We start from the raw sequence: 11,978 nt of genomic DNA, 5'->3' as shown, positions 1-11,978 counted from the left end.
TACCAACTTGAATTCGAATTTCCACAGCCACCCGAGATGTCAATCATTCTTGAATGGACATAGATCTCCAGCAATTTTCTCCTGAATCTACTGTTTCCAGTCATCTAATGACTGAACTAAAACATGAAAAAAGAAGACAAGAGGTCTCCCCACGTTCATTGTGTCATTAAATATTCCTAAATTTAATCGGAAGGGTGGATCACTTGATATTCTAGAAAGAACTTTGGAATATAGGAGAATGCATTTTGTAATAATCATTGTTGTCATTATAAACGTTATTATAATTCACTAGGTGACGACAAAAAATACTTTTTCTTCGTTGAAATAAAAGTAAGTAGTTCATTGGCAATTAGGTCGAATTTTCGAATACGAATCAATATACTCTATGTGAATTAGTAATTATCTATCATAAATGCCAGTTTGAAGTCAAATTATCCTCAATTGTGGTCAAATTCGAAATAACTTCCTCTTCAAATTCAATGCTCACCACAAAACCAATGGAAATCAGAATGTTACTCCGTGTTTTCATAATGCATAAGTGAAAATTAACGTGTGCGATATACTACCCAAATGTGAAACTGAAAAAGGTCATCATCATCATCATTGAAAAATGTTTCCAATGTATGTATTTTTTTTACTAGATATTTTGAAAAAGTATATTTCAAGTTTTGTTTTCCTGCACAACCACTCGCAAGTTTGAATATGTATTTTCGATAGATATTATAAGGGGTAATATTTTCTAACCTCCCACAAAATAATACAGACACAAGATACTTCAATGAAATCTTTTTTCATTTTGCTATCTGGATGCAATATTATCATGTTTTGTCATTTCAACTTTCTTTCTTGAGGTGGTATGCTCAAACGCACGATAAATTTTTGGTCACCTGAAGTGACTTGACCCAATCAGCATTACCTACAGATCTATGCTTCTAAGACGCCCTATTTTTGCAACATTTCTAATTGTCGCCATTGGAAAATTGAATGCAGTGACTCTAACAAGACAGTGGCGATAATTGTGGTCTCATTTCTGATTGGTTAGCTCCGTCTTTGCCGTAACATGGAGGAGTTGGTCACCTGATGTGAACTGACCAATCCGTTATCAATGCTAAACGGATTTGTTTACAAAATAAGTATTCTCAAGGCGTATTGTCTTGTCAGTTGAATCCAATATTTTTTGAAAATGAATTTCTTTTCTATTGGAGGTTTCAACATTTGTTGTTAGGTACTTGTTAGAGTCAATGAGTTAAATTCTTGAGCGAATATAGGTACATGACCTTTTCATAGTGGGTATCCATTCTACACCTTACACACATGAAATGTAAAAATAAGAGTTGTAGTACAATAATTTTTGTGTCTTCATGTATTAAATAGATCCTACTCCTCGTCCTCCTTCTTCAGCTAAAATAATTTATATAGTCCATACAAGAATGATTGACATTTCAGTAGGCCTTGAAAGTCCAGACGCAGTTTAATATCTATCTGAAGGTCACAAAAGATGATTGATTTGAAAAGAAGAAATATTTAAATTCAGAGCATATTAATCAGGATTCAAAATTAATACAGTTAGGCCAGGCCCAAATAGAAACGCAGGTTGGTGAGGTGAAGCAGGGTGACGCAGCTTTTTCCTGCGCTGCACTAAGATGTCTAAAACTCTGGTGTATTCACTGATTCGATTTTGTTTTTAATTTCGTGGGGATATCGGACCAGTTTCGTTTTTCCAACTGTAGTTAGCGCTGTTTAGAATTTGACAGAGCATTGTCAATTGATATTTGAAAATAATTTGAATACTTTCCTACGACTAACGAATATGTTCTATTTATAAGCGATTATTGGTGTGTGAAAATGTATTTTATGTATGTAGTTTCGAGAAAGGGGTGCAGAACATTCATTTATTCAACATGTCGTTCAGTGAAGTTCAGTTTTGTGTATGGACAATCAAGAACTACAGCTAAGAATTCGGTATTGTTGGAATTTGAGGCAGAAATAAATCAGATGAACGAACATTCGGGACGGATATACTTAAGTTTTATGGCAATTTCAGCAATATTTCAAAGAAACTGTATTGGAAATACGTAATATGAATTGTGAGCATGTATTGAGAATCAGAAATCCATAAATCTATTCGAGTCTGTTCTTCAAATATTCTTCCTGAGTAGATGTAGTGAAAATTCCCCTTCCGTCAACTGAATATATTGGATATTTGACCAATAAACAGTGTTTTATCAAAATCATATTGAATTATACCCCCCTTACGAATTCAATTTGTCAAACGGAAATTATCTTGAAGAAGAATACTAAATACTCCTTCGAATCCTTATTCGATAGTGTTGAAATATTGAGAGATTTGTTTTTACAACGAAAATTAAACTGTAAATCACAAATATTGCTAAACAGCTGACAAAATGGGCCAGTTCATATTATTTTGAACTCGTTGATCGATATTCGATCGATATCAACGCAAAATAAAATGAAACGAAAGAGTATCATTGGACTTCCTCTGGTAGAACAAGGATAGAACAAAGCAAATGACGTGGTGGCGCCGCCACGAAACTGATCCCATATCCCCGATTTTCTGAAATGTTGATGCGTGCAAAAAGTGACAAGTGCACACACCAGTATTTTAGACATCTTACGCTGCACGTACTATCTGACAAGTCACTGTCACGCTTTATTTACACGGTCTTATTCTTTTCTATGTTTTACAAAAACTCACCCCGAGTCACCTAACTAACCTGCGTTTCTATTTGCGCCTGGCCTTAGGGGAGAGTAGGGTCATTGGGAACGGCGGGTAATTGGGAACAGCTAGATAAAAAATTACTCCCTCATATGCGACAATGTCTTCAACATTTTCAACGGATGTATGATGCATGATTCTCAGGGCTTAATCAAAAGTTGCGGCGATAAGTTACATATTTCCTGTTACGGTGAGTAGAAGAATTGTAATGAACCTGTATTTTTCTGATGAAAATGCACCCTCATTTAAGAATAATCTTTTAGTTTCGTTTTGAGTAATTTTATTTTGAATTAATTTTGGAGAGAAATATTTTCAGTTTCCAATTAAGGATTCCGACATCGTTCGGAATTGTAAACATTCCGCACCGTTTTTATTCCGTTTTCAGTTCTGAAAAACGATGTCGCACCGTATAAAACATCCTGAATTGGAAGATAACCGTATTTTTTGTTGGCTAGCACAGATAAGTCTAAATTAAGACGTCTTCATCGACGCAAATTTTACCGAATTTCGACAGCCGGGGCACATCTGATTTCCGCACCCCCCTGTGGGTATAAAATCAGATGTCCCCCCGCAGGTCACTTCACTTACGATTAATTCACTTGCTATTCACTTGCTGTTGACTTGCTATGTACTTACGCTTCACTTACGATTAATTGCTCCGAACCCGAAGTATCTTTCCGTGTGACGCCGAATTAATTTTTCTCTGCCGTTGAAATAGTGTTCTTAGAAGATTTCTTTTTCGTTGAGTTTCTTTTTCACCATTCAGAATAGAATATTTTTTTTGGCTTAACTTTTATTTGGTGATTCGAAATTTCCGTGTGCAAGTGCCTGTACCGAAACCATAGGTAAGACGACACTCCGTCTTGTTTTTAAATATATTATTGGAACTTCAGCTTCCCTTTCCACTTTTCCTATACCATAGTTTAAGGTCCACCCTTACTGCTGAAGCACCCCGCTGGCGTGGATACTCAGGGAGTGAAGAACGCACCTAGGGGTAAGCTGTGCCGTCCTATTTCATTCCCTAACCTTGCTGAGGTCCGATACCTGTCCATTAAGTGTGCGTCTTAGGTTCTGGCTGGCGAACACGTCCGTGAACCCCGTATCTCATTTGAGATCGGATCCTGTTTCATTCCGTCCGTTTTGCCCTGTAAATTCACTGATCTCGAGTCTTTCACTGTACGAATTTTATAATAGTGCCATTTGTGCTTCCTTGTACGAGTCGACAAATATAATTTGTATACGTTGATTTTGACTTTCACTGGTTGTCGGTCCCCAGACACCGAGGAACCTTATCTTCGGCTCGTAGCTACCAGGGTAGGTTTGCTGTTTTCCCTTAAAAAAAAATAGCTGGTGCTCGAGTACCCCGAGAAAAAGGCCTTACAGAATTGTTTTCGCATTTCAACTATAATTTTTTTAGTTTTTTCGTTTGTTATAATAGAGGTAACTATCTTATGTTGGAGTTTAGAGGTGCCATATTTTGTTGATTTCATACTGGTACTACGTTTTTCCAAGACCTACGTCATTTGAAGTTGAAAGAAAATGAATAATTCTATTGATAACTTGGCGTAATTGGAAATGATGTCAGGTGGGTAATTGGAATCGTTTCCTATATCCCTTGCGTTTTCAATCAATTTTGTGCTGCTCTGGTTCATAGTTTTGATATTTCAACGTTGAAATGTGTTGTATTTAGATGCCAGAAATTATAAAAAGAAGACCTGAACGAAATATAAAATTGAATATCTTCGCTGTGTGTTCGAAGATTTAAAAAACGAAAAGCTCACATTAGGCCAAGCTGCAACTAAATACTCTGTTCCGAAAATTGAAACAAAATTCAAGATATTATCAAATTCAATAATGAGAAACCAACTCAAAAAAAATAAAGAAGGCAAATGTTAAGAAGGAAAAAATTCAACATAAAGAACCTAAGGGTACAAAAAGGCACGACAAAAAGCAAAGGACTGAGAAATTCAACCCACTTTACACAGAAATGAAGAAGAAGAATTTTAATGCATAATTTGCCATCTAAGGTATGAAGCCCATTCAATGCAGGATTGGATCATGTGGGATACCTGTAATCTCTGGGCACTTGAAAAATGTACAGCAAGAGAAACAAGCAGTGGATACTTGTGTGATAGGTGCCATTTCTAATTATCTCATTTCATTCTTATTTGCTCACACAATTCAGAATTACCACATAGCGTGACGGGTAAACAGAAACAATAGTACTTTTGTTTTCGTTGATATTTTTTAGGAAACGTTGATTTTTTTATTGTTTTTTGTTTCCGATTAGTACATAAAGTTTAATATTTTTATTGATTTTTCACCGTTTGAAATCAAGTTTTCCCAATTCCCCCACTTTCCCCTATATTTCCAATTTGTACGATTGAATTAAAAACATAAACAGCAGTACGAAATTCTAATTATCGTCGGTCAGAGCATAGATTCATATACAGGGTGTACCAAGTTCGAGGGCCTATTAGACGTACTGGACTGGACTGGAACTGGACCTATTTGAAATCTGAAAATTGGGATTATGATATTGTTCGACATTATCTACTGAGCTAAAATATTCTTGTAGCGTGAGCACTTTCAGTTATACAGGGAATGGAAATAAATTTTTCATTGTATCTGAAAAAAAAAAGTAAAAAAAAATTTTTTTTTAAAAATTTACATTCATTCCCTGTATAACTGAAAGTGCTTAGGCTTCAAGAATATTTTAGCCTCGATTTTGGCTCAGTAGATAATGTCGAACAATATCATAATCCAAATTTTCAATTTCAAATAGGTCCAGTTTTCCAGAAACGTCTAATAGGCCCTCGACTTGGTACACCTTGTATAGCTTGTCATATTAGCTAAATATGATAATAAGCTGTAAATTGGTACAAACCTTTATTTTGACGTCCTTGATATTGTCTCAAAAGTCACAAATGCTATCGTGTCCGCATCTTAAGATATTGAAGGTCAAAGGTCAGAATAATGGTTTTTTGCGAATATCTCGGTTCCTATTACTTAAATGCGATTGGTCTTCATTATGAAAGTTATGGAATATAAAATTATCTACAACTTTTGAGCGAACATTCTTTCCATACGATCAACCGTAGTCATAAATGACTGTACGCTGCACACTCTTCGCGCTCTACCCCAAACACGGTTGATCGTATGAAAAAAAATGTTCAAACAAAAGTTGTAGAGAATTTCAAAAACAATTTTTATAACAATAATAAGGATAAATTCAGATATTGTATTCATTGCCTCCCTGTTTAGGCGTGATCATTCTATTATTAATTTTTATAACCTTCGACCTTCAATATCTTAAGACGCGGACACGATAGCATTGGTGACTTTTAAGACAATATTCAGGACGACAAAACAAAAAAATTTATACCAATTTACAACTTATTATCTTTCATTCCGAGGTGAAACCCTAATATGACTGGGCTATCTATAAATCGTTTCACTTACTGATGATTGGAAACCATTCTAAAATATATCTACAGATAGATCATAGACACGAAATTCTATCTACAGTAATTGAAAAAATGGATAGATAGGTTTATTGAAAACGGCCGTGAGTCTTCCCGTTGGATTCTGGCCTGGTGTAAATAAGTTAGTTAAAATAACTCAAACTATTTTGCTTTATTGGAATATTTTTTTTGCCTTCTTTGGACTATATTTTTCAATCATTCGCGCTTTCACAATGCTCAATATTTTTTTCTGCCTCAGTATACGTGTCAAATTGTCAAATAAGTGCCTTTCTCGTTTATAATGACTAAGGTTGGAAATGCACCCAATGAAACATTTCGTTGTGAGGTGTTGCGTGATGTTTTAAGCTCCGCCGCATTTCGTTCAGAATCAAATGGGACGGCAAGCACCGCTTATGAGAGACAAAATGATGCTAAACATCTACTAACAAAATGTTGCGTTCGATGCGTTTCCAGCATAAGTTTCTCACCTTGCTTTCTAATCGATTTTTTCAACAAACTCCTGATAACCCCTCTGTTAATGAACATTGCGTGATTAGCAAAATGATATTGAAAAGTTGCGATGCAAAATATGAAAGGGGCTCTCTTCTTATGAAAATAAAAACAACGTTTCAAGAGAAAGGGGTTTCAACCCCCATTAGTTTTTCTGAAAATCTTCCTCATCAGTTTGAAGAAACTTTGCATCACATACACAAAATACAAATATTTTTTAGTTTTCATTTTGTAGTTATGAAGAAAATTTTATGTAAATGCATTCTCAAACCCAATATTTATTTTTCTTTCAGAAATGTATACGTAATGATAAAAGGGTGTATCAGAGCATGTCTGATCATAGTGAACCATGTCTATTTTCTGACGTATTTAATTTGGGTCCTTATATTATATCCCTTGCGAATTTTTGGCTGCAGTGGTCTATTCAACAAAATCGAAGGTGAAATGATGCTTGGATTAATAAAGATGATAACAATGTGGAATGAATGGGCTGGATATGAAGGTGATTATCTATAGTATCCATATTCTATAATTTGAGAAAATTTCAAGGAAACAGATGGGTGAGTAAACAGTCGAATAATATTTAAGGTGTATTTTCTTAAAACCAAAAAGAAATTAATGATACAAGAATAAAGATTTGCTGACTTAGCAGTGCATGAAAATATAAAAGCAACGATCCGCCGCAGCCATTTTCAGTCTTATCTTTGATTATTCAGTTAATACTCAAGCGTCTTATCAAATCCACAGAGTCAGTCTTGCCCAAGCCTCCGAGCTGGTATTGTCCGCATTGTCCAAAACGCCGAGGCAGTTGAGTTCGACAGTCCGATAGACGTAGCAGTTGCGTGTTAATAAAATAACTAGCGTCTATTTCCTGTGCTTTACAAATGAACCTTCATTTGTCATTTATCCCTGCTGTGCTGCCATCTGTAGTGGGAAGTGGGAGTTATGATGTTCGCGGTCATATGTTCCTGAATGTCAAAATTCAAATTTAATTAATTTAACGCAAAGCGGATTTTCGTATATAAAGTTCACGTTTTGAAACCCCCCAATCAGCAGAAATGAATAGTCTGTGTTATAAATGCGGCAAGGTGTTTTGCAATTCCAACATATCAATTAAGTTTGACACGCCAGGAATTTTCACAGAGATGAAACTACTGAAATCGCTCCTAACTTGTACAAAAATGCAGCGAAATATAATTATAACTGCCATTGTAGAAAGAACTCTAGTGATAAAAATAATTTCACGAACCATCAGAAGATCCACGGTGAAGATTCATCTTCTGGTAGTGGTAGTTACCAATCGGTAGGTAGGTATTCTTCTATAAAATTTAGTCATAATATACAGTCTATCATATTTTCATTACTATTTCAGAATGAAGTTCATAACCAGTTGCATAGTATTTTACATGAGATAGATCAACAAACTTTACGTAGAAAGCTGTTCAATTTCCTAAACCAATGTGATGATCCAGATGTAACAGATTGTATCAATTACTTCAAAGAAAATTGGGCATATGCTTACAGACTCCATGCTGGTATTAATACTGATATGCATCTAGAGAGATTTCATAAGACTCTTAAATATATGTACCTCAAAGGAAAGAAAGTTAAAAGACTAGATAAGGGAATATGTGCAATCGTGCAATTTGTTGACAGACTTATATCCCGTCATAAATCTGCAGTAAAAGTCAAAGAAATAAGAGTTCGTCATGAAACTATGACCAGCTTGGATAAAAATTTATTGATAGAATGTGAAGATGGATGGAAAATACCTTCAAATACATCTGAAGAAAACATTTATTCAAAAAACAGAGAGCGATTGCCAAAAATGCCAACTTAAATGTACATTGTGTAACATCTGCATACATGAATATATCTGCTCTTGTATTGATTCACACAGTTTCTGCTTCAAGGAAAGAAAATCTACTTCGGCATGGAGGACCAAACTTTCAAACTGATACTGGTGAGTGGTTTAACATTGTAGCAATATGATAATGCCATTGAAGATTGAGAATAGTTATTTTATACCACATGTTGCATAGGAAGAAGTCAACTATCAAGGTAATATAAAAAAAATTTCATTATTGGGTTTAGGACATTTAGCACATTACTATCCTCTTCTTCTATTTCTATTTTTTTCACAAAGCTTGTTATGGATATTTATGTATTATGTTTGGGTGCTTGTAGGAAATATTGTCCTTATAATAGCAGGTTGTATATTATCTTTAGATATTCTTTTGAAAGGGAGAAATAGCAACTTTTACAATCAACTTTTACAATAAAGCAGGTATAAATAAATGGCAACAAGAAGCAGATCGTAGAACCTGTTCCAGATCTCGGTGTAAGCAGAGGAAAATTTTATTAGGGTTCTATACATAATCTTCAATGATACAGGAAAAAAAAGATAAAAACTATTTGAGTGCACTTCTCTGTTATTATACTTCAAAGTAGTGGTTAATTTTACTGTATCCCCTGTTTTAGACAGTAGTAGGTGAAGGAGTGTGAAGACACAAAAGAGAAGAATTTAATTCTAAATGAAGTTGATAGGAAAAGAGACTTGAAGAGGTCCGTAGAGAAGGAGAAGGAAGATATCAGGAACGAAATTGCGAGTCATTTGAGGAACAGACATTCTCCTACCAAATTTCAAGTCATTAAAAATAATTTAGCTCTGGTTTCACCTACACTCGCAGCTTTAGATGCTAATAATTCCGTACCTTCTACAAGTAGAATTCCACATTATATGAAAATTGTTCCACAAAGATCACTGTTTTCAACCAGAAATGAAAAATCAAAGAAAAAAAATCATTCTCCTTAATCTGTGTAGAATACAGTACCTGTTTCAATAAACTATTTAAAATTTTCTTTGACGTATCATTGATCCCAATTCCATAAAATCCCTTTCTGAATTAAGGTTTATTGTCACTTCATTATACCATCCCCTGGAATAAATACTCACAGAAAGATTTAATTCACACGCTGGAAAAATTTTGCTAATGATAATAGGTCGTTATTTTAACCTCAGCGGAAGATGGAGCTTTTCTACTCAACTGAGGAACATAACATATATTTATTCTCATAATTATAACATAAGAATGCTATTTTGTAATTCCAAAGTAGTTGCACATCATTCCTCATTAATACTGATATCTCTGAAAGTGTTTATATTTAACCATGATAACGTATATTATTTAAAATAAAATGTATCCTTTGCCAATCCAATGATGATTGATGAAAGAGAGCTCAGGCCTAATCTTGTTTATCTGCCTATTCCCAGAGACAGAGTTTGTCTCTGCTATTCAATTATTAAACAACATAAAACTGGAAACGGTTCCAAATATTATTAAACCTTTTAATTTGCCCGCGCTGCGGACCATAGAGATATGATTACAAATATTGGTCGGACACTCTGTGTTCTGGGTTCATTTGTAAGGCACAAGAAATAGACGCTATTAATAAAATACGATCCAAGATTATTCTCTAATCTGTGACACTAACGCGCAGAGACAACCTTGTTGTCTCTGCTAGCGCGCATTCACAGTGTTGACCCAGCTCACATAAAATTAGGTGCTACAATGCTAATATTTCATTAATCTCCACTACGTCTTCAAACTCGTGAAAGTAACGTGAGTTCAAAAAAATTCGTCGTCAAGTAGGCTATAGAATTTAAACGTTGATATTCGGTGTCTGAACGTAGGTCTTTTCTTGAATTATCTTCCCAAAATGTAAACAATGATGACATTAACCTATACATCGTAGTTTTGTATGGAAGGGGAAGTGGAAAGGCACTTTTGAGAAAAAGTTAATTTCGCCCACAGTGTGAAAGGCATTTCTTCCATTGAGTCAAATCACAAGAATCCAAACAATTTGAGGCGGTTAAAAAATTCTTGGTAAAAATTTTAACCGATGTCCTCTATTTTCATACGTAAGAGACATGAATCTTGAACGGATCGTGGTATAATGTTTTTTTTTTTTGTAAAAAGATTTCAGTAATATGAATAAAGCACAGTAGGAATCTCAATAGGTTTATTAATTCTCTATAAATATTAAGTTGATTTGGTCGTTACTGAAAATCCATGACTGAACTAAAGAACTACATGAAAATAAATATTGGACAATTTAGCTATAAAAAGGCATGATGCTTTCTCCTTATTCATAACTTTCTACCGTTAAAGTTACAAAAAAGAAAATAGGTCCCACATTTCGCCATTGACTGATGCATACCGAACTCTAATTTTTTTTGGATGCTACAAAGATAGGTAATCAATCTTTTCCATTTTCTGATAACATGTCAAACTTTATGAAAAAAACACTGCTGTCTTTCATTCAGAATCGTGTGGCATAAAATATGCCAACAGATTCTCCATCCACTTGAGATAAAACCCGAACACAGGTTCGTGGAGCTGGTCCTCTGTCATCATATTTTCATTATTGCTGAATAACTTAACTAGTCGATTTTCACAGAATTGTTACCATTGCGTTACAAATCAAAGGTAATTTGAAGTTGATTTCTGTGTCTCAATACCAAAAAAAAAAAAAATGAAATGCCATTTCTCTTAAATAATCAGCAATAAATTCAATTATTAATTGAAAACAAAATAATAAGTACCTAGATATGTACCGCTTTCGGACTGAAAATTGTATAAAGAGGCTAAAAATTCGAAATTCGGCCATAGGGTTTGCAAGTAGGCCAATCGCTAAAAATATTCGATAATTCTGTATATGATTCGTTATACTCCCTCTCCCTTTTATAAAAAACCCCATGAAATTTCCATATGAATAATCCTACTTACAAAACTTGTTTTAGTTTTTCGTTTTTGGAAAAAGGTTTTTCTTTGATATAATCCGCAATAGATTCAACTATTAGTAAAGCGTCGAATTTGAAATTAGCCTATAAATGGCAGATTACCGTTACCTACCGTTTTGTATAAAGTCACTGTAGAGTGGTTTATCCATATTTTTAAGTTAATCTATGAGCGCCACCGCCAGTAGGGATCACCAAAAAAAGCAATACCCCAACTTCCGGATGTAAACGTCAGAGGAGCACCTCATCGGAAGGTCCTGCCTAAATCACCGCAACTAAAAATGAAGTCAAACAGTATACTCCATTCACTTTCATTTTAGTACTCGGTTGGCCATGGAAATTTGACACATTCCACTATGTAAAGTACGAAAATGTGGGGTTATGATTCTTGTCAAAACATTTTTGGGTTTTAAATAAGCGCTATATTCTACGTGAAAGTCTCAGTAATTACTTATTTTATCACAAT

General features: G+C 34.5%; 2 protein-coding genes across 4 annotated transcripts in view; both read left to right on the top strand.

The window, feature by feature from the left end:
- Positions 1-394: 394 nt before the first annotated feature.
- LOC123310189 (acyl-CoA:lysophosphatidylglycerol acyltransferase 1-like) overlaps positions 395-11,978 on the top strand; it is a 61,186-nt gene continuing 49,602 nt past the window's right edge. The window contains exons 1-2 of one of the 3 annotated variants that reach the window (XM_044893608.1): positions 395-621; positions 7,005-7,213. In XM_044893608.1, the coding sequence (XP_044749543.1) occupies positions 611-621; positions 7,005-7,213 (220 nt within the window). In that variant the 5' untranslated portion in view covers positions 395-610. Of the gene's footprint in view, positions 622-7,004; positions 7,272-11,978 lie in introns of those variants that run through there. The other 2 variants (XM_044893610.1, XM_044893609.1) reach the window with 2 other exon arrangements.
- Positions 7,669-9,571, top strand: LOC123310190. Its single transcript, XM_044893611.1, has 2 exons — positions 7,669-7,705; positions 7,938-9,571. Exons 1-2 carry the CDS (start codon positions 7,684-7,686, stop codon positions 8,549-8,551), a joined length of 636 nt encoding a protein of 211 aa, XP_044749546.1. The 5' UTR covers positions 7,669-7,683; the 3' UTR covers positions 8,552-9,571.

Source organism: Coccinella septempunctata, chromosome 3 (genome assembly GCF_907165205.1).
Source record: "Coccinella septempunctata chromosome 3, icCocSept1.1, whole genome shotgun sequence".
Lineage (NCBI taxonomy): Eukaryota > Metazoa > Arthropoda > Insecta > Coleoptera > Coccinellidae > Coccinella > Coccinella septempunctata.
Note: the sequence above shows the minus strand (reverse complement) of the source record. Positions and strands in the feature narration are given on the sequence as shown.

What these genes read in the sequence shown, in the direction of transcription:
- LOC123310190 (XM_044893611.1), top strand. Translation starts at nt 7,684, where the DNA reads ATGTCAAAATTCAAATTTAATT. An exon ending in GTCAAAATTCAAATTTAATT is followed by an intron (nt 7,706 to 7,937) that starts AATTTAACGCAA and finishes GAAAGAACTCTA; the next exon opens with GTGATAAAAATAATTTCACG.